Source organism: Folsomia candida, unplaced genomic scaffold (assembly GCF_002217175.1).
Source record: "Folsomia candida strain VU population unplaced genomic scaffold, ASM221717v1 Fcan01_Sc002, whole genome shotgun sequence".
Taxonomy (NCBI): domain Eukaryota; kingdom Metazoa; phylum Arthropoda; class Collembola; order Entomobryomorpha; family Isotomidae; genus Folsomia; species Folsomia candida.
In genome coordinates, this window is record NW_019091194.1 from 891,856 (window position 1) to 912,525 (window position 20,670).

General features: G+C 35.7%; 6 protein-coding genes across 6 annotated transcripts; 3 read left to right on the forward strand and 3 right to left on the reverse strand.

Annotated features, from left to right (window-relative positions):
• Nucleotides 1-12: 12 nt before the first annotated feature.
• LOC118434535 lies at nucleotides 13-1,581 on the reverse strand. Its single transcript, XM_035848297.1, has 3 exons — nucleotides 847-1,581; nucleotides 653-755; nucleotides 13-577 (listed from the first exon to the last, which is right to left on the reverse strand). Exons 1-3 carry the CDS (start codon nucleotides 1,151-1,153, stop codon nucleotides 535-537), a joined length of 453 nt encoding a protein of 150 aa, XP_035704190.1. The 5' UTR covers nucleotides 1,154-1,581; the 3' UTR covers nucleotides 13-534.
• Nucleotides 1,582-5,061: 3,480 nt separating this feature from the next.
• LOC118434533 (pickpocket protein 28-like) lies at nucleotides 5,062-12,372 on the forward strand. Its single transcript, XM_035848294.1, has 7 exons — nucleotides 5,062-5,290; nucleotides 5,357-5,491; nucleotides 5,552-5,702; nucleotides 5,772-5,834; nucleotides 5,901-6,048; nucleotides 6,179-6,276; nucleotides 6,350-12,372. Exons 1-7 carry the CDS (start codon nucleotides 5,063-5,065, stop codon nucleotides 6,772-6,774), a joined length of 1,248 nt encoding a protein of 415 aa, XP_035704187.1. The 5' UTR covers nucleotide 5,062; the 3' UTR covers nucleotides 6,775-12,372.
• Nucleotides 12,373-12,934: 562 nt separating this feature from the next.
• On the forward strand, nucleotides 12,935-14,190 carry LOC110845316. Its single transcript, XM_022091713.2, has 4 exons — nucleotides 12,935-13,148; nucleotides 13,213-13,419; nucleotides 13,485-13,739; nucleotides 13,898-14,190. Exons 1-4 carry the CDS (start codon nucleotides 13,035-13,037, stop codon nucleotides 14,156-14,158), a joined length of 837 nt encoding a protein of 278 aa, XP_021947405.1. The 5' UTR covers nucleotides 12,935-13,034; the 3' UTR covers nucleotides 14,159-14,190.
• A 344-nt stretch (nucleotides 14,191-14,534) lies between these two features.
• On the reverse strand, nucleotides 14,535-16,723 carry LOC110843689. The gene is made up of 7 exons (XM_022089710.2): nucleotides 16,691-16,723; nucleotides 16,545-16,600; nucleotides 16,026-16,242; nucleotides 15,706-15,939; nucleotides 15,453-15,636; nucleotides 15,096-15,366; nucleotides 14,535-15,011 (listed from the first exon to the last, which is right to left on the reverse strand). Exons 3-7 carry the CDS (start codon nucleotides 16,197-16,199, stop codon nucleotides 14,840-14,842), a joined length of 1,035 nt encoding a protein of 344 aa, XP_021945402.1. The 5' UTR covers nucleotides 16,200-16,242; nucleotides 16,545-16,600; nucleotides 16,691-16,723; the 3' UTR covers nucleotides 14,535-14,839.
• A 263-nt stretch (nucleotides 16,724-16,986) lies between these two features.
• LOC118434532 lies at nucleotides 16,987-19,496 on the reverse strand. Its single transcript, XM_035848289.1, has 3 exons — nucleotides 19,338-19,496; nucleotides 19,154-19,241; nucleotides 16,987-19,085 (listed from the first exon to the last, which is right to left on the reverse strand). Exon 3 carries the CDS (start codon nucleotides 19,064-19,066, stop codon nucleotides 17,255-17,257), a length of 1,812 nt encoding a protein of 603 aa, XP_035704182.1. The 5' UTR covers nucleotides 19,067-19,085; nucleotides 19,154-19,241; nucleotides 19,338-19,496; the 3' UTR covers nucleotides 16,987-17,254.
• Nucleotides 19,497-19,553: 57 nt separating this feature from the next.
• Nucleotides 19,554-20,664, forward strand: LOC110843699 (cytochrome c oxidase subunit 7A2, mitochondrial). The gene is made up of 4 exons (XM_022089721.2): nucleotides 19,554-19,714; nucleotides 20,074-20,196; nucleotides 20,299-20,392; nucleotides 20,458-20,664. Exons 1-4 carry the CDS (start codon nucleotides 19,706-19,708, stop codon nucleotides 20,502-20,504), a joined length of 273 nt encoding a protein of 90 aa, XP_021945413.1. The 5' UTR covers nucleotides 19,554-19,705; the 3' UTR covers nucleotides 20,505-20,664.
• The last annotated feature ends 6 nt before the right edge of the window (nucleotides 20,665-20,670 follow it).

The following is a 20,670-nucleotide window of genomic DNA, read 5'->3' on the forward strand; positions in this document are numbered from 1 at the left end:
TATGTACATATCTTCTAGTCTGCATGCACATTTAGTCAAATTTATTTAGCAGTTTATGAATACTTATACATCAAATTTTATTTAATATACAATGTTTCAGCTTTTTAAGGAACAACAGTCTCATATTTTTCATGTAAGAAATAGGAATACTTATTAATTTAGGCGTCTTCGCTCATTCATATAATTTGACCCAATATCTTCCAAATCATATGAGCAACACATGGGATCACTAATTGCTCAATTAATTGTTATTAAATCTTAACTTTCACTATTAAGAACATGCGCTGCAAAATTAATTTAACTGCAGTATCGAAATAGAAACGGTTTTCCTGAAACTAAGAAGTTGGCAGTTAATTTTGTCACAATTGGGAATTTAGTTTTAAATTGTAACACATGCGGGTCAAGTTATTCATAAAATATATAAAGAATTTCAATAATTTCCTTTGAGAAAACTTAACATGTAATTGCGTCCCGAGGAAGATAGTGAGTGAAAAAATTGAAAGATTAGCGGAAATGGTGCATGAAAAAGATGGGTTATCGCCGGAAGGTAGTATTGACCCACGTATTCTTCCCAGTTCTGGAATATAAATATCAAATAAGGTTAGAAATTAAAATAAAATTGGGGTGTAAGTTAGGGAAAGCGAAATCTCACCTGCGAAAGATATGGAAGAGCATATCGTCGTCTCTTATCGTGTCGTAGTAAAACATTTTGCCCGCATATTTATATCCATCTTGGAGTTTAGGAAACCAGCAGCCTTCGCATTTAAGAGTTTTTCCGGATTCAATATCTTAATAAATTTGAGTGATCGACCTTAAATGAATTTATTCAGTTTAGCTTTCAATTACCTTCAAAATAATCTTCCTTAAACAAATCCATGCAATCAGAAGTGAATCTATTGCCGACCGGAACTTTGCCACATCGGGAATTTTCACAATATTTTAACACTGTGGTGGCCTTGTTGGGACCGTTGATGCATTTGTAGAGTGCATGTGTCATACAATCTGTATCTACGGCTGAAATTTCGTGACCACAGTACGACTTACGAGGTACTCCATAAGAGGGACAGTTGCAAAACGTGGTAAAGTTGTAGCTCTTATTTTCTGAATGCACAAAGTCAGAAAATACGACGAGAGAAAATATGGCTAGATACATTTTCAAAATTTTTCTGCAGCGACAAAAAATAAATGTAGATAACTTGTCTGTAAATAATTATAAAACTGCTAAACTCAAGGCAAAACTGCACTGGCAAAACTGCACAATTTCATATCTCAACCTTAGTCTATGTTTAAGAATCAACTACAAATTAATTCAATAGCAATAAAAGTCAGTCAGTCATAGTCCTACATAACTAACTGTACTTAAAGAAAAATTAAATAGTGCTGATTCAGCACTGCTGAACAATGCAAAATTATTAACTTTTTAGTTTGACGGTCAAACTTAGACCCGACGCTCTGAATCTTTTGTCAAATTCTTTTATATTCTGCTTCTTATTTTCGGAAACTACAAAAGGCGTTAGGACATGGTTTTGACGAATTCATATTTTAATTGCGGGATGGTTTTTAGTTGTAGAGATTTCTAACATTTTTTATGTGAAAGCCCGTGTCTCAAACTATAGGTAAACATGTCTGGCTTCCGGTTTTGTGTACTCTGCGAAATGAGGGAAGGTCAAATATAGAGAGGTGTCCTTTTTTAGTTTTCCAAACTAGTGTTCTTATAAAATGGCGTTGAACAAAAGATTTTTTTCTTAGGTCCTGATGCAAAAATCGTCTTTGCGAGTATTATCAAGAGACTTAGCATACTTTTCACTATATAAAACCATTTTTGTCTCATGCTTATCTTTTAAGTCACTTTTGTAGTCTAGCTTCATACTTGTCCTAATGGAATGCTCTCGTTAACGCAACTCCTCGACTTTTAAGGCCCCCACATTTTAGGACTTTGATTCTAAAAATCCCTAACGTTGTTTTTATCCAAGGTACATATAGTATATTGCACTGTAAATATTTTTGATTAAATTTTGATAAGTGGTTACACCCCACGAAATGAGTTTTCATCAAACCCAATAAAATTTTTGGAAAAGTTTCCGTCGTCATCAAGGTTGAACTTCAAAAATAATTTAACTAACCAAAACTTGGTAATTTTATTATTTTGTCACTTGTACCTTGTAGATAAAATAGTTCTGTAGCAGGGGACACAAAAAAGTTATTAAAATTTATTTTCAACAAAATTTGACCATTAATTTTCCAAATTAGTTTACGAGTTTTTTATGATTCCCCGTCAGCTGATTAGCTTGGGTCCTCCTCCAAGACTGTTTACTCAAAATCTTAACTATTTTGTTTAATATTACTCAGGACACTTCCAGCTTTACCCTCAATCTTCATTTGACCCAGTGGGCCTGCATTCAAGGTCAGCAGGTCAATTTTCCCGTGCACGGTCCGATTTATCACTTTTCATGGAAAAATTTCATTGACAATGGAAGGCCAACGTTATGTAATTCATTGTGGATTCTTTTATTATTACATGCAATGATTATCTAGGGTTAATATAATATTAAGAATAATTCACCTCTGACCTCTTAGGTTATTATGCTATACGAGTACTTAAGTTTGGAAAGTGTTTTTACGGCACCCTCCAACTCTGAGGACACTGGAGGTGTCATTTTTGAAGCTATCACCTTAAAATTTTGGAAATACCTTTTTGAGAGTATTATCGTGCAGTCTACCAAAAATCACTTCAAAATTCTACTCCCTGCCAGAGATATTCACCCGCGAATTCGTCAAAACCATCACCTAACGCCTTTTGTAGATGCTTACTGAATAAATTATGAAGGATTTAATAAGCTGACAACAAATTCACAGTTATGCACAGTGATACATCGTAAGTAATGTATAGTATGGAACAAAGGAAAAGTTGTGTATGTATAAAATGCGGCTGGAGAAAGTGAGCTGTTTGGTCATCATGCACATTTTGATCACCTTCGTACATACTTCATTCATTAGTTTGTTACACGTTCGTGTTGAATTTATTGATTTGAATTTGAATATACTTTTATTTAATTTTACCAGTAGTGAGAAGAGAAATATTTGTAAATCATATGAGCAACACGTTCCATCATTAATTACTTAATTGGTTAATTAATCATATTATATTTAGCCTTCATTTTTAAGAATACAAGATTTGTGCAATATTAGCAGCATCGCAATGAAAGACGATTTCGCTGAAGCTGCGGAAGTTGACCATAAAATTTGTAACTGTTAAATGCAAGGCTTGCGTCATTAGCGATTTTGAGTAACAATGCGTTGTTATTAGTTGGGAATTTTAGCTGTTGAAGAAAAGCTCGTTCAATTTAATACAGTTGGGAATTTAGCTTTAATTTGTAATACATGTAGGTCAAGTTATTCATAAAACAAATAAAGAATTTCAATAATTTGCTCTGAGAAAACTTTCTAAAGCTTAAAATTCAATTACATCCTGAGGAAGATGTAGGAAAAAAATTGAAAGATTAGCGGAAATGGTGCATGAAAATGACGGGACGCTGTCAGTGGGTTATTGACGAAATGTGGTATTCACCCATTCATTGTTGCCAGTTTTGGAACAGAAGTAAGTATTCAAATATTATATAATCAGGACGAAAGTTAGGGAGAAACTGACCTGCGAAAGATATGGAAGAATGTATCATTGTTCCTTCTCGTGTCGAAGTAAAACGTCTTGTCCGCATATTTGTATCCATGTTCGAGTACAGGAAACCAGCAGCCTTCGCATTTAGGAGTCTTTCCGGATTCGATATCTTAAGCGAATTTACGTGATTGATTGACCTCAATTGAATTTACTCAATAAATCTGATAATTTCAATTACCTCTAAAGTATTCTTGGTCGTCCAAATCTATGCAAGAAGTAGTTGCTCTCTTCCCGTATGGGCCACATCGCGAATTGCTACAATATTCGTTCACTCTGGCGACCTTGTTAGGGCCGTTGACGCACACGTAGATCGCATGTGTCATACAGTCTGGATTTGTCGTGGAAATTTCATAGCCACAGAACGGCTTATACTGCTTTGCAAATGGGGGACAAATGCAGAACGAGGTAAAATTAAAACTCCTATTTTCTAAATGCACAAAGCCAGGAAATAAGAAGAGAGAAAATATCGTTAAAAACATTTTATCAAATTTTCTACGCTATAAAGATAAATCGGTCCGGTTTCCTCTGTCAATAAATTATACAAATAGTCAAAAGCTCAAAATGCACTTGTTTAATTTCATACTTCAGTCTAAATCAACATTTAAGCATAAACTACAAATTAGTGCATGAGCAATAATGCGGGAAAGGACTATTATTCGCATGCAGTACATTTAACCCGTCATGAGCCAACGGATGTGGCCAACGTACCAATGGCGGCAGTGACCCTGTGCCCGCATTTTATGTTTAAGGAGGAGAAGCTTGGAGAAGCTGAGAGGTATGCAAATTGAGTCACATAAGAATAGGACAAAATAAGGAACGCTATGAAAATGTTTTCATAACTATAAGCATTTGGGAGGCAACCAAGCTCGGAGATGCAGAAATTAATGGATGGACCCATGAAGACGCGAGCAAGCTTGTCAGTTATATATACCATACTTGTCAATCGGGACGGACTTTCCTAAGGAAATCTGGAATTCTGGAGAATGAAATTGATGTCGGTAATAACTTCGAAAAACTCGTGGAAATATACGACAACCCCAATGACAGCGCTCTGAAGGATAAAATAATTCCGTTTTTGGCCCAAGTATTAAAATAATATTAATCCAATTCTTTTATTTCTTGCGATATGTAACCGAATATTTGTAAATCAGGGAACTGTTGACTGCACGAAACTAATTCTTATATGTTACTGGAATGGAGTTAAGATGAAGGATTGTTCCAAATTGTTCCGTCCGACGCCGACTGATGTCGGTCAGTGCTGCAGTTTCAACAAGGTTCCGGACTACATTCTCAGAAAGTGAGTGCATTTTTTCAGCATTGTAAATTGCACACTTGCACGTTTTAATTTAATCGCGAACTGACAGGAATGACAGTTTCGGAGCATTAATGGTTCTCCAGTCAACCGGATCGAACAAGGACAACAACGAAGATGTCGCGTGGACGAAGTGGAATATGGATAATGACGAATCTCTGAAAGATAAGAACGCTGAACGAAATGGTAACGGTGTTCCCAAACGACAACTGCAAGCTGGGCAAGATTATGGTTTATCGATCGTGGTCAGGATGGACAAAGGATCGCAACTTTGCCCACTAACTGATGGGAAAGGATTAATGGTATGATTCGAACTTTGTGAATTGAAAATTGGAGGATAAATTAATGATCTAGTTTTCTTAATTCAGTTGAGCATTCAAAATCCTGCTGAACAACCGCAAATCCGAAGATATGGATTTTTGGTCCAACCAAATCATGAGACCACTGTCCAACTAACGACAAACTTGGTCAAGTCGACGGATAAGATGGAAGGGATGAAAGTGGTAATTTCCTTCACGAAAAGTGTTTAGATTTCAAAGATGACATAATTTTGTATTATCCAGGCTGAAAGAAAATGCTATTTGAACACGGATTATGGCGAGTTCAGTAAATCAGAATTTGAATATTCCAAGTACACCGAGGGCAACTGTCAGGAAGCCTGTTTTGCTTTCGCAATTCAGATAACATGCGAGTGTGTCCCTTTGTCCTTGAGTGGTGGGTGACAAAAATTGCTAATTTTTTAAACAACAACAATTTTTTTTAAAAACAATTTTATTTTCAAAGCTGGAAATAAAAGTGTTGTTATCTGTGGACCCGAAAAGGAGCAATGCATCCGAGACACTAAAAGTTCGTTTATGAACTTAAATAATAACCTGTGTCAAAAATACTGTATGCAAGTTTTTTTAATTTCAGATAACGTTGTGGCAACCGGTTTTTCTGAGAAGACTTGCAAATTGAAATGCTACCCGGAATGCAATCGAGTTTCGTACATTGCGGAGAGGTCGTCCGTGCCATACGACGACTTTGTTGATGAAACAGCAAGAAGAAACCTTGGCATTTCGTAAGTTTTAAGTAAATACGAATGTATTAAGAATTAAATGAACTTTGGAGTCAATTGAGTCGATTTTGAGTCATTTTTGAGTGAATTTTGAGTTTTTGGTTCAATTTTTATCGTGAATTTACTTGAGCAGGGAGGATGAGGAATTCACCACGATTCATGTTTACCAAAAGTATGACGACATCGATACCGAAGAAGCGCAGGGTCTGCGCATCTTTATCATCTTCATTGGTAAATTTGTCAAAATATATATTTACATAATTCAGGGTAAGATGATCAGTCTTTTAAAATCCAAATTTTTCAGGAACAATCGGTGGAATTCTCGGATTGACGAGTGGGTTCAATTTGATGACGCCATTCAATCTGGCTGAGGGAATTTTGCACATCGTTCTCTCATATCTCATGAAGATTCCAGGCTTTAAGAAATTTTATGAATCAATTTTTGGACCGTTTTCAGAAATTACGGCGAGTGAAAATGATGATGCCAACGCGACCCCTCCGAGTCCTGAGAGTCCACAGAGTGAGCATGATGACCACGCTAATGATAATGACGCCAATGGATCGGGGCAACCAGGGGGCGAAAATGAGACCACCAATAATGATGACGACACGGCCAACCAAGTCCGACAAGATCCCATCGTTCCATTCGATGCCATAACACCAGTATCATATCCATGGACGTCCACTCCCCGAAGACAAATCTCATCTGCCCCCGCGGCTGGACGATAAGGATCTGGAAGATTCCCATCTTTCAAGAGAATGCTGAACAGTATAAGAAGACGGAAGACTCTCGACTCTGGCGATGACCCACGTGACATGATCCCACTCGTACCACTCGTCCGATCCGAGACCACCAGCACCATCGTCCCACCAGCCACACCTTCTCCAGGAGGCGAAATGGGGGAAGAGGTGGAGGAGTTGGGACCACTCGAATCTGAAGTGTTGCCCCCGATGAAGAGAGAATCTGGATCATCATCATCTGACGCTGACCATGACGCGACTCCACCACTCAAGCCGAGGAAACCAATGGCACCATGGACTTTGAAGCGGTATTCTTGGCGCAAGAAGGTCAAGCCGGTTAATGACCCTACAACATCAGCGTCATCCACAACACCAGCCGCCCTTCTTCCCGCGATTGATCCCGCATCTGCTGCAGAACCCATAATTCCGGAACGGCAACAGCTTGAAGAGGTCGTCATCGTGCCAAGAACCGCACCCCCGTCGCCCGTCCTCTTCATCCCCCCAGTTCCGGCCACCCTCCTCTACTCCCAAATTCCACCCCAACCTGTGGAAGGGGCTGAGGAAGGATCTTCGACTTCTTCTGGTGAGATTGTACCAGTCCCAACGCCACGTAATAAATTGCCATCTCCACCACGCACTCCCAAAATCTCGTCCAGTTCCTCCTCCGACTTCATCGACTGGGATGAATATTTGTAAAATTGTGAATAAAATTGTGCATTTTGGATTTATAAATCGTATTTAAAAGAATGACAGCAATTGCTAATCTGCAAATAATCCGTTCTTAAATTATAGAGCTTCTAAACGATATGCAATAATGTTAACAGCTAAAATTATTTGATAGAATATATTCATTGTACATATATGTAAATAGAGAGTTTAAGAAGTGCCATATTATTAGGCGAGGAGATTGTGAATGAAATTGGAGCTTTATCGTACAAAAGTTTATGAACTTGCTCAAAATTATGCCCAATGATCTCAAAACTTATTTACCGATTGTGATCTCAAACCTGCCCTTTTTGCACAAAAAATATACTTAAAAGAATGACTGCAAAAATCTGTTCGTGAACTATAGAGCTTCTAAATAACTTGCAAAAATGTTAATGACTAAAATTATTTGCTAATTGTGCATATTAAGGAAGTAATTGTATATGCATACATAGGGAACTTAGGTATAAATTGTACATATTTATTACATATATTAGACCAAGGAGATTGTGCGAAAAATTAGAGTTTTTATCGCACAATGTTTTGCGAAGTTTCGCAAAAAATATCTGTATTCCCAATGATCTTGAAACCTATTTATCGATTGTGATCACTAACCTATACCCTTTTTGGATAGCAAAATTATATTTTAAAAATTACTGTAATTGCCATTCTATAAATAATAGCTTCTTAAATTATAGAGCTTCTAAATGATATGGAATACTGTTAATGACTAAAATTATTTGGTGATTATATTTACATGTATACATATTAATTGTATGTAATTGTAAGTTTAAGAATTGTACATATTTATTACAGATATTAGACGAAATGGCCCATGGGAGCTTTTCTCGCACAATATTTTATGAAATTGCTCAAAGTTACCCAATGAATTGATCTTAAACCCGATTGTGATCTCTAACCTGCTCTTTTTGCACAGAATAATGAGGATGTACATATGCACATAAATTCAATCGCTGTGAAAGATTAAGGATTAGCAAAATATGTGTATGGTGTATATATGTATAAAATAGATTGTTGGACAATTTGCACAAAAAAATTGCACAATTTAAATATATCCACCATTTGCATTTTATTAGAGTTAAATCCTTGCAGGATGAAAATCCAAATTTAGTCAATTAATGACATATGTATAATTAAATAATCGCTTGTTTTATAAGTAATAATTTTATGGAATAACTGTAAGAAGAATGTGGACAATTTAAAATTGAGATTGAATTGAAAGTGCCAAAGAGCAACAAGACGATGAGCTGTGTACATATTAAATGTTGAGAATTTTAGATTTTACTTAAACTATAAAAGTTATAACACGCTTAACAAGTAGGAATTACGGTAGTTTGATAATAAATATATAAAACTAAAATTGTGATCATGCATGATCACAATCCAATCTAATGCAATCATTAAATGACATGTCATTTAATGATTGCATATGTACAATTTTCGGAGAAACAAGATATCAAGTTGACATGATTAAACTCTGTATTATCGAGCTTTATAAATATGTACATATGTAAATAGCTTATAGTCAGAAAATTCTAGTCTATTGTTTACTGTTTACTGTTTACTGTAGTTTATTCAAGTGTCGCGAATCATCAGTTATACACTGCTTTTCAGATCAAGACACAATAATAAAAATTTGTACTAATCTACATATAACTATATATAAATTTGTTGTCATAATATTATAATTATAAATTGTTAACCTCTGGTCCATTGTGATTTATTTGACCAGTTACAAACTCACGTGCATTTGATTGAAACAATCCGTAGGACATGTTGCATAATTCCCAGTCTTTAGGTAAAGTATTCCATAAACAGTATCTTCTAAACAATGTTGAACGCTTAAATACTTCTGTTCTATGGGTCGGGGCGCACATATTCGGGCGCTTGTTGTTCAACGTTCTCTCGGAGAAAATTAATTTGTTACTTTTCTACATCTTATACGCGTTCTTTAATAGTACGTATTTCGATCGCTGTTCAACCGTAAGCATTTTGTTATCATTCCTGATTTTTTGAATATCGATATTTTTCCGCAGACTTTTTAAAGTGATTTTCTTAGTTGACCGTAATTTTGCGAGCTTAGGATAATAATAACTTAAGAGGAAGTTGTCAATGACTTCCTGAATCTTGCTAAGTGACAGGGATGTCTGTACCGTCCATATGTCAATACAGTAATCAATAACCGAATGTACCTGAGTGTTAATAATTACACGCATTGCCTGCTCACTAATTGAGCGTTTTAGACCATGCAGGATTTTTATCCGTTGACAGACTTTCGAACAAGTGCGTTGCTTCATTTCTAGCCTTTCTGTAAGATTTCCAGTCATTATTTATCTTGGCTTGCTCTCTTAATACATTACGCTTTTTACAAGCTTCATTCACTTCTTCAGTATACCACCAACATTTCCTTCTCTTAACTATCCTTCTACGGAGAGGAGCAATAATATCTAATTTTGACATAACATAATTATTGAACCGAACCGTTTCATGATCGATGGTTTGTTTACTGTCGTCTAGGTTAAATTTGAACCCCCAAATATATTTTTCAAATTCATCCCAATCAACATCTTTGAGAGTTCTCGTAAAGCAATGTAGTGGAGGTAACTTTACTCTGCTTTTTTCACCTAGCACATAACACAGGTCGTGATCAGAACCAGCAAATGATAAATGTCCTGAAGTGTGAAATTTTGCTTTATCTGTCACATAAATGTGATCAAGTAAAGATTTACCTTGAAAGGTTGGACCAATTATCAATTGCCATAAGTTCAAAGATTTGCAAAGTAGGAAAAATTTGTGTGTATCAACGTCAAAATTGGACTTAAAGTGTAACAGATTATAGTTGAAATCTCCCATAAATATTTTGTCATACTTGTATACACTCAAAAAGATATTAAGTTCTGTGAACGAGTCAAGGAATTTCGTTTTAGACGATTCTGGATGTCGATAGATAACAGTGAAAATTATTGGTTTTATATACTGCCTATATACCTTTAGGATTAACACTTCAACTAAGTTTGGAAAGTTAATGTTACATTCAATGATTTCGTACTTAAATAATTCATTAATGTAGATTACCAGACCTCCTCCATATTTTTTAACATTATTGACTCGATCTACCCGTATTGATTGGTAATTTGGAATGGAGAATTGATTGGCTGGAATACTACTGTCAAGCTTCGATTCAGTACAAGCAAATATAGCCACATTTGAATGAGTCTGAAGAAAGTTAAAAATTTCAGTGAATTTTCCCCTCATACTATTAATATTTACATGCATGTACAAATGTCCCTTAATTAAATTTAACTTATCCATCGTGTGACGAAGTCTAATTGACATATAGTTTTAATTGATACGCCACTTACAACTAAAAATTATTAATATTTACCTAATACTGTAAATTGTGTCACTGTCAAAGAAAGTAGATACCTAATTGTATGTAAATAAGTATATTATTCTCCACCATTAAGAGATTCCAAAGCGGTCGGCAATAATTTTGATGACCGATATTTTAAAGTTTGATGCAGCTCACTTTAATTACACACGTAGTTAAATATGTATATACATTGGCCTGTTTGACTTATTAACTGTTATTGGTCGGTTTTCACCGACATTCTTCAATTATGAAGTCCCCTGGTCTCAAAATAAGGCTTGCAGTCCGGAAGGTGGTGATGACTTGTGAAGGCGTCTGTCCGTGGAGATTTGAACCAATTTCAAGATTAGAAACCTACAAAGCGTAGTTCGAGATAATTACTCTTTAATTATAGAACGCACTTAGTGTTATTTTAAAAAAAATGAAAAAAATGATAAAAATGAATTATTTAAAAAAATACGTAATAAGAAGTGTAACAATTAGGCTCCAATAACGTTATTAAAAAAAGTAGAAGGTGTTTGTAGTTGTAAAAGTAGAAATATGCCAAATTGTCTTGAAATGAAATTCCATTTTAGTGTTTGTGTCAAGATGGTGTCAAGAGTGTGAATTTGTTAGTAAAACCCTGCTAGATATTAATTTTTACCAATATGCAACATTACCAAAACCGGAAGTTGATAGAGGATGACTTGTGAAGCACAATTCTGTCCGTGGAGATTTTAGCCAATTTCAAGATTAGAAACCTACATAGCACAGTTCGAGATCCTCACTCTTTAATTACTTCATTGACCAATTAATTAATTAATTCTTTATAAAATATGTAATAAGAAGTGTAACATTTAATAGGTTCAAATATGTCAAACTTTCATGAAATTGCATTTTAATGTTTGTCAAGAGTGTCAACTTATCTTATAGCCAGCCAGATTTTACCAATATGCATAAATTAAGTAGGTTTAATTCTGCACTTACTAATATTTTTAATCTGTTGTTCAAAATATGAATTATTTTCAATCGAAATTATCTATGTTGTGCCTCAATTTCCTGTTTATCAGCAATGATTAATCTTTATGAAATACTAAATAGTAATCAAATATTAACAATTAATACTCGTCACATCATGGAAATCACTTATAGAAATTATATTATCTAACACTTGCTCCACCACATTTATGAAATTTAATTGTATTTAGAACATTATCTAACTAACCAACTGCAGGATAAGATAGCCATTTAAAAATATGCATTTAAAAATAAGTTGCTTTTGTCATTTGTAGTTAGTTTTTCACGAAAGAAATTGCATTTTTTTCTCCGTTGTGTAGGTTAGCTTTGTTTCAGTCGTTAATTAATAAGCAATCTAGAAATGCAATAATTCACAAGTTTATTTAATACTAGCAAGATTAGTGACTACACTTTATGACTTCACTTATGCTTCAAATAATGATTTCAAAATGTCACGTAATGCAATTTATGTAAATAAAAATTTTGCAAATGTATATAAACTTAGCACTGGAAATCAATGAGCAGACTAAATAACTTTGTAATGCTTATTTTTATTGGTAATTAATCATAATAATTCGAGGGGTCAAGGTAGTGCATAATTTTACATCTTTTTCAGAAGGCACACGCACACCAAATTGAAACAAGACAAGCATACACAATTTCAAAATTCATTTCATGTATTTTCAAATTTCAATCGGAAAGTCATTTTTTTTACTGAAAAGTCACACTATCAATGTAATTGTTCAGCATTTGGCGCAAGTTGCCGATTTATTTTTCCAGTGTAAAAAAATCCTTGGCTATATCTTCACTTTGTAATAATTGTTGGTAAATTAATGATAATTCGTTTAGTCATGCCGATCAACCGTGGCATAAACAAATTGAAAGAATGATTCAAAAATTAGTCTTATGTAATTTCATCCCATCTTTATGCTCACGTAGCTCACTGACTTTACATTTCATGCATCAACTTTCTCCTTGAACTTTCACTGCAGGGTTGTCCAAAAATTACATTTCTATGGTCAATTAAGAACTAGAAACATATTAATATTTCAAAATAGAAAGCTTCCTTTCAAATGACTTTAATACTAATTTTATGCCAATTATCGTCCTAAACTGATAAGAATTCCTTGTTATGTGCTTGACATTATAAACCGCAATGGACATCATCTACTCCACTGGATTGAAACCTCATCTCATAAAATCGTACAAAGATGTTGACGGGAAGACACGCTCGGGGGTACGAATCTGGGGGTGGCGTTTGATCCAAATGGTATATAATCCAGTAAATCAATTATATGTTGTCCTATACTTTCTCCAACTTTCTCTACTCGTAGATTGCAAACATTTGCGCCTTCGTCGCCGTGACGGTAGCTTTTTGGTTTGTCAGCAGCAATCACAAGGGTGGCGTCGATAGGAAATCGGTCATAAAGGTGACGATTTGGTTCGGTATTATAACATTTTTGACCATCCTCACCCTGTCCGGACTTCCCCTCTTCCTTTACGCCAAGTACATCAGGTCAAAGTTCACATGGGAGGTCACGGTGAGTCGTGAGTGAAATATTTCTTCAAATTTACTACTCATTTCCACTTCTTCTCAAATTTTCAGACAGGAATTTACAACATGGTTTTTTGCCACGTAATCTTTTACGCCATGGTGTTGGGATGTACTGATTTTTTCGTGCTGGACGTGACCGATGTTAATGGACCGCTGGGCGAAGATCTCTGTGGCGTTGAAGTGAACAGACCCAGAGATAACATAACGACCACAACGACAACGACACCCAGACCAAGACCAAGAATAACGGGAATGTCAATCCATACTGTCCCAAGACCAGTGTTTTGGACCGTTTTTGCTGCAGGGGTGACAACAAATAGAATAAAATGCTGCATAAAAAAACGCTCCTGGGGTTCTCAGTAGAATTAAATTATTTTGGAAAATTTGATTTTACGGAGAACGAGGAGAAGTAAAAATTTTGGCGTCGGATTATCTTTGAGTTTGATAAGTCAAACATTTTACAGGCCTTTTGCCTCATCGCATCCCTCGTCCACTTTTTCTCAGCCCTGTATCCGACCCCGGTTCCGGATAAGCTTCGTCTCCAAAAGGTCGCGCCGTCGAACGAAGCTCCGACAAAGGTCGAACCTGGGAAAGACAGTGGAATCAGAGGAGTTGACGACATGGGGGGCGAAAGTGGAACCACCACCGTCACCGAGGCCACGATGGATGAGAGTGGGATGTTATCAACGACGCCGAGTGATCAACGAGGGGTGCCTACGACTTGAATTATGTATGAAATTATCAAAAACTTGAAAAAATTACCGTTGATTCATTTTATGAAATTTTTACTTAATTTTAAAATGGATCAAATTAAAATTTGGAGTATATAGTTGATGACTTGACTGAAGTAATTTCGAATCGTGTGGGGAAATTTATTTATTTATTTTGGCAAAACTTTACAGAAAAATTATGCAGGAAATTATTCATGTTATTAGATCATTGAAAAATAAGTACAATATAATTAACACAGATAATAAACTATATTATTATGCACTAATATAATTAATGCTACAAAACTTAATTAGTTCGTGATTATGATGCACAATTATACGAGGTGTATTGAGACCTCGGAAAAGCTTTACAAAATTGTCATGCATGTCGTTTGAAAATCAGTCTAAATATTTTGTTTCCACTGCAAACGACTAGCTATTAAATGGACTGATAAAGCTTAGGATTAGAGTTATAGTGTCACAAAACTTGTATAACAATTACAAAGCAGAGTATCATAATTATTAATTAGCCATGCAGATGCAGCAGAAAATATACAATTTTTCTTCCAATAGTTCTACGTAGTTTACAAGTGGAGATAGAAATTTGATTGAGGTCTAATTTTCATTTGTACAACGTTTTATGTATCTAGCATACAATTTTCTTGATAAGGCAAATATGATCCTGGCTGTTGTAATTTAAAGATTGTGAAACTCTGGGAAATGTTTGTCGAAAATATGCATCAAAATTTTAGTTTCTGCATTCTCTCCAACGGGAACCTTATTTCGAGTGACCCAAGCTCCACACTTGGAGCAGATGAGATGACCATCAGTTTCGGTAAAGTGGTGCCGTAATTGTTGTGCCTTTTGTCTAGAAAGATTTGATTATTACATATTTAGCCAGTGTTATTGCTACTCTGTTAAAATAGAATTTATGAAGTGCTATTTCTCTTACAAATGGGTGGGTTTAATACTTTCAAAATCTAGAAATTGACAGGAAAGGTCGTCATCTGGATCACTTTGATACCCAGAGGAACGATTTTCCTTAGCAGCTTCGTCTGAAGACTTGTCTGTTTCGTCTGCTTCCGCATTGTCAACACTTTGAACCGGCTCATCGTCGTCACTGCTGCTGCTGTCACTGCTGTCGCTGCTGATCAAGTCGACGTACTCGTGTACGTATGGCTCTGGTACTTTCACGATCGGATTTCCATACGTTTCAATATAATCTAATCAAAAATAAAAGTTTTAAAATTTGTGATAAACCAAAGTTTCAATTAACTGATTGCTGATCAATTACTGATCTCCTCCTCACTTTTGACTACTCCTTTTCTCAATTCAGCCCAAGGCGTGTCCTCCCCTGCCATACTGTCTTGGTCACTGTCGTAATCCTTATCTTTCTTTCTCTCTAAGGCCAATTTCTTCTTCTTTTTTGGGGGAGAGTCAAAATATCGGTGTTTTTCCTTCATCACAGTCATCAGTTCGCCCAAAGCTTCCAACTAACAAGAATAAAAGTATTTAATCCCATAGACAATAAGACATAATTAAATCTAGTATATGATCCTCACCTTTTGAAGCTTGGCTTTTGTCAGACATTCTATGTCTTCCTTCATTCGCCCGACATGAGCCAAATGTCGGACACAAAGCAGGCAAAATGCGTCATTGACTGGTAAAAAGTCCTTCACAAAGGTGCCCGTCTTATCGTCGAGAGACTGCTTGTTGAGAACAGTGTCCTGGTCTATGTGATAATAGGTGCACATTTCCTTGAGACCTTGTTGAGCCAGAGGGATGAGCAGGTGCAACTATTTATAAATTGGAAGATATTTATTTATAAATGAGGCTCGAATGTACATTACCAACTTAAAATTTTGATAAAATCTTAACCTACCGGAGTTGGAAGGTCATCATCCACAACGTATGTTTTGATTTCTTCTTCTGACAATGGAATATCTGGGACAAATGGCATCTTGCACATGTAACAGTGTCGTCGATCTGTGTTAGCATTGCCACTGCTACTTGCAATCTTTTTACACTTGGGGCGAGGGCGATATAATGATGCCATTTTCGAATGTTTTTTATCTAGACACGTATAGTGTTTCCGTTTCCTGTATAAAAGAGAAGGGGAATTAAGTAAAATTTAACATTTCTGAAAACCTGATTGGTTGAAAATTTTAGCGATGTATTACATCATATCTTTAAAAGATATGATTTATCTGTAACACATGATGCTAAATATGTTAATTGGCTTAAAATTATGCAACCTTGCCGGTTCACTCATATCATCACACGATATTTTTTACCGATATCAATTGTTTATATGTATAATTTCCAACATTTTAAAGTGTAGGTGAATTTCAGCTATGCTAAAATCTAATCAGAGTACAACTAAATTAATTAAAGAAATTACCTTCTAGTTTGTCTTGCAAGACTTTTGCTCAAGATTTTATAGAAATTTATCGAGGTCTGCGTACAAACAAAGAAAAGACGATTATTTATTTTAAGAAATATAAGTAACAGACAATTGTTGCAATTTAATTAAATATTACTCCGTACTAAACAAACACTCACTCGAATTTGGTTTGAACATTTTTTCTAAATGTTGCCAAGAACTGGAGTGAACTGGAGTTTGTGCTGTTGAAATGAAGATGGATGAAATGAAGAAACAATGAAATGCATTCATTTACCATGAAGCTAGCTGAGCTGACATTTCATATTTCACACTTGTGAAAGTTACATTTTTTCGAGTTACAAAAGACTTCTTGTACAAAGGTTAATTGCCTTTAATAAACTAATAGTGAGTCAGAAGGGTGAGAAAATGATGATGAATCACAAAAGTATGCCTGATGAAATTCTTATTAATTCATTCTCTTTATTTTATTCTTGAAAATATTCATGCAGCTAAATAACAACATTATGCATGGGTAACAAAATATTTCTGAGTATTAATCATATCACTCCTACGTACCTAACATTTCGATTAACCATTTTAACAATGGTGACTAAAATGGTGACTAAGATGGTGATTAAAAGATTGAACTATAATTCGGTTGGTTTCTGAACTCTGGATTACAATTTAATTGACTTATTTATACGAGCACCATAAAATAAGGAGTGAGTTTAGCGCACCTCCACTTCGACTAAAAAAGTTTTTATTGCAGATCTGAAGGCGTCATTGAATGAGTTCGCAACTTTTCTTGAAAAGGGTTTATCGATTGATTGAAGCTCCAGGCAGTAGTTGTAGGCAATTTTAGTAAAATACTGTCCACAATTTAAACATTTTCCGAATGATTTGTCCTCCTTCTTGGTAAATTCTTCGCCTGGAATTTTGTCGATCTCTTTGAGTAGTGGACCATATACGAGGACGGCTACTTTTGTGATATTTTTAAATATTTGGATGGGATCCGTTTCTTCATTCAGACATTTTGTTGATGGGCATAAATGAGGACCCTTCGCCCAGAGGGAGGTTTCATAAAAAAATGTTCGAGGATATAAACTGTGTGTGAAATTATTCATGTCGCTATATTCTGAGAAGATGCATTGCATATCTGTACCCAAGGGTAGTCGCAGTTTGAGCAAATTGTTTAAATGAAGGTCCCAGTATCCTTTGTCTTCATTAGGTATAGGAAAATTGATGTCTCCAATGTAAATTTTTTTCACGGAAACTTCAAACTTTTGATGCTGATAATCACAAATTTCGTCTTTCTTTGAAAAGCTTACATCATCGGAACTTATGTTGCCTAAAAAAGACCGTAATTTGTTAAACATCGAGCTCGTTTTGGCCACTTTTGTAGACTTGATCCAGACCGTGACTGCCGAGTAGAAGTCGGAGACAACTTGGTCTTCAAAATTTAGTCTAAGGGAAAGTTGTGCATGGTCATCATCGCCGACAAAGAAATTGCTGCAAAACTGAAACACGTGATATGGACTGTTCTCTTTGTTTATCGATTCATACATTGAGGACATTTGGAACGCCAAGCTTTCATCGATGCTTAACGGATCCAGCGTGTTTTGATATTCATTCGTCTTAATTTGACTCTGCGTCTGAACAGTGTCATCGTCCCAATCAGCACTATCGTCACTGATAGAAGTGAGTGGGGCGATGGAAATCCCAGAAATCTCGATGAAATTTGGGGTGGGAGGACTCCGCTGGACGAATGTGAAGGTGGTCGCGTCTTCATAATTGAACGAGGAAGGTCTGTTTCGATATCCGGAGCTAGAGTACAACAATTCCAGCTGTTTCTTGCTACCTGATGAGATTCTGACCCAAAAATCAGGAAATGATTCTGTTCGCTTCAGAATAAACGATCCTAAAGCGGCCTGTTCAATGACTTGCCATGAATCTGCCCAGTCTCTCTGCTTCTTTTCAACCTCATTGATCCCACTCTGTCCTGAACACAACGTCACTAACACTTCTACATCAGACTTCGCATTTTTCAGAAATTTGCCGGCGGATTGAAAAAAATTAGATAGCAAATTGCGATTCAGCCCTATATGCATTTTAGTTCGTTTCACATGTGGGAAATTAAAAATAATCTTGTCGATGGTATCTCGGTGTTGGAACAAGTAGTGGTGACGTTCTAGAGAAGTACAGTCCACATCAAGAAGAACGATCCCCCCATTTGCTTTAATTAAAGAAATATTTTCTTTGATCTGATTAATCTGTTTTTGTCGGGAAGGATCATTGGTTGGGTTATGCAAGAAGTCCTTGTTGCAATCTGTAGCAATAATTTGGAACTCGTGCGGAGTGGGAGTGGTGGTGGCGGTGGCGGCGTCGTAATCTTCTTCCAATAAAGATAACTTCTCTCGTAATGAAGAGGAGCTGCTGTACACTCCCGAATCGGTATCGGCTGCTGATTCCAATGCTTGGGACAGGATGTTCCCAAAGGAAAAATTCCCCTCTCCAACCAACAGAATACGATTTCTTGACATGGTCAGCCAGTCTCGTTCTCTACAAATTTAGATAACACAAATGATCGAATATATATGCACATCTCAAAAACTGTAAAACTAAATTACCGATTGTACAATTACTCTATATATGAATAGAAGTAAGACAAATTAAGATATGTAATTTATTCCACACAGAGTGCAAGATTTGATCGATCTGGAAAAAATAAAAATTTCTAAATTAGGTCCAAATTCTCTTTTAGTAGTTCAAACTATTTGAGATTGTATGTGCTCGAAAGACGCACAAACTTACCAATTCTTTCAATAACGTCGTAAAAAAGAAGAGCGGAGCGGACGACAAGAATGACCCCAAAGGCGACAGCGACGACTATAAGGTGCAGATAACAGCTTATCACTTGACTTGCTAAATGTGGACCATGGACAAGTGGCAAGGCTTGCTAACCCCTTGCCAGTTGTTGACCATCAATGACCCTACCAAAATTTTCCTACTTGTGCCCGGCGATCGATTTTGTTATTGACGGGGAAACAAGAGATCAATGTAATGAGATCAATGACTTCGTTTTTCAATAATTTTCTGGCTAAACTGAAATTGAAAAGTTTCTGAAATTTTGATCTACTTATTATTTGTTTGAACCCACCTTTGCACCCACAAAATTTAGCATGAATCGGGTAAGTAGTAATCGGGTGATAAGTTGTAAGTGAAAGGAAAACAAGGGGACAAGTGTACGAAATTGTGCAACAGGTTGCACAAAATTGTAAAAAAATTTGTGAAAATTGTGGAAGATGTCTAGAGTTTGAGTTTTAGATTTTTTTTTAGAATACTACGATGAACATTCAGTTCATCGTCCAGGTTTCGTTGTTGGGACAACTTGCGCAAAATAATAATTTTTTTTACAGGATTTTTAAATGTCCTCCCAAATCAAATAAATTGAATTATTTAAATGATGAAAATATGACCTAGCCACCCAACCATTTAATGAAAAGTTGTGATTGTACATTAATTTAATTCATGACCCTTTTTGTTACAGCTTGCCGTGCAATGTTTCCGCCTAGGTCAACGACAACTTGGGACTTCTGCCCCACGCCAAGCCGTGAAAGGGGAGGTGCACCCAGGATACAAAAAGATTAAGGAAAAGTATGCCCATTTCCAGGTGGGTGTAGATTTTATGATGCAGTGAAAAGTTAATTATTAGTTAATTAATTTATAAATTATAATGCATCATTGTCATTATTGAAATGACTAATTGTTTCAGATTGACGACGGAACACCCATCCACTTGAAGGGAGGTCCTTTCGATCGTGTTCTCTACTATGCAACCATGGTCGGTTGTGGGATTGGAGTTGCTGGTGAAATTTCGTTATTGTATTTCAAATTTTGTTAGAGTTATTGATATATGAAATATATTTTATAGGTTGTTTCGAGTACATTTATCGGGCCTCGTTCCCAAAGAAGGATTAAATTCTGTTCGAGTAGTTCATAATAATTGTCATTTGTTCCGAAAAATGTAAAAATTCCATATTGTTGATTCCACTTTACTACTAGTAAATATATTTGTGATGGATGAATTAAGGGACCAATTGATTTGACGACAGTAGATAATAAATATGAAGTAGTTTAATTGTCG

Coding starts and splice junctions, on each gene's coding strand:
- LOC118434535 (XM_035848297.1), bottom strand. CDS start 1,153: ATGTATCTAGCCATATTTTCTCTCGTCGTATTTTCTGACTTTGTGCAT. Junction 756..846: donor TAAGGAAGATTATTTTGAAG/GTAATTGAAAGC, acceptor TTAAATGCGAAG/GCTGCTGGTTTCCTAAACTC. Junction 578..652: donor CTCTTCCATATCTTTCGCAG/GTGAGATTTCGC, acceptor TTTATATTCCAG/AACTGGGAAGAATACGTGGG.
- LOC118434533 (XM_035848294.1), top strand. CDS start 5,063: ATGGTTCTCCAGTCAACCGGATCGAACAAGGACAACAACGAAGATGTC. Junction 5,835..5,900: donor ATGCATCCGAGACACTAAAA/GTTCGTTTATGA, acceptor TTTTAATTTCAG/ATAACGTTGTGGCAACCGGT. Junction 6,049..6,178: donor AGAAGAAACCTTGGCATTTC/GTAAGTTTTAAG, acceptor TTACTTGAGCAG/GGAGGATGAGGAATTCACCA.
- LOC110843699 (XM_022089721.2), top strand. Junction 20,197..20,298: donor AAAAGTATGCCCATTTCCAG/GTGGGTGTAGAT, acceptor TAATTGTTTCAG/ATTGACGACGGAACACCCAT. Junction 20,393..20,457: donor TTGTGGGATTGGAGTTGCTG/GTGAAATTTCGT, acceptor TATATTTTATAG/GTTGTTTCGAGTACATTTAT.
- LOC110843689 (XM_022089710.2), bottom strand. CDS start 16,199: ATGGCATCATTATATCGCCCTCGCCCCAAGTGTAAAAAGATTGCAAGT. Junction 15,940..16,025: donor ATGATGACCTTCCAACTCCG/GTAGGTTAAGAT, acceptor ATTTATAAATAG/TTGCACCTGCTCATCCCTCT. Junction 15,012..15,095: donor AGTATTAAACCCACCCATTT/GTAAGAGAAATA, acceptor AAATCTTTCTAG/ACAAAAGGCACAACAATTAC.
- LOC110845316 (XM_022091713.2), top strand. CDS start 13,035: ATGGACATCATCTACTCCACTGGATTGAAACCTCATCTCATAAAATCG. Junction 13,149..13,212: donor GGTGGCGTTTGATCCAAATG/GTATATAATCCA, acceptor CTCTACTCGTAG/ATTGCAAACATTTGCGCCTT. Junction 13,740..13,897: donor GGACCGTTTTTGCTGCAGGG/GTGACAACAAAT, acceptor AACATTTTACAG/GCCTTTTGCCTCATCGCATC.
- LOC118434532 (XM_035848289.1), bottom strand. CDS start 19,066: ATGTCAAGAAATCGTATTCTGTTGGTTGGAGAGGGGAATTTTTCCTTT.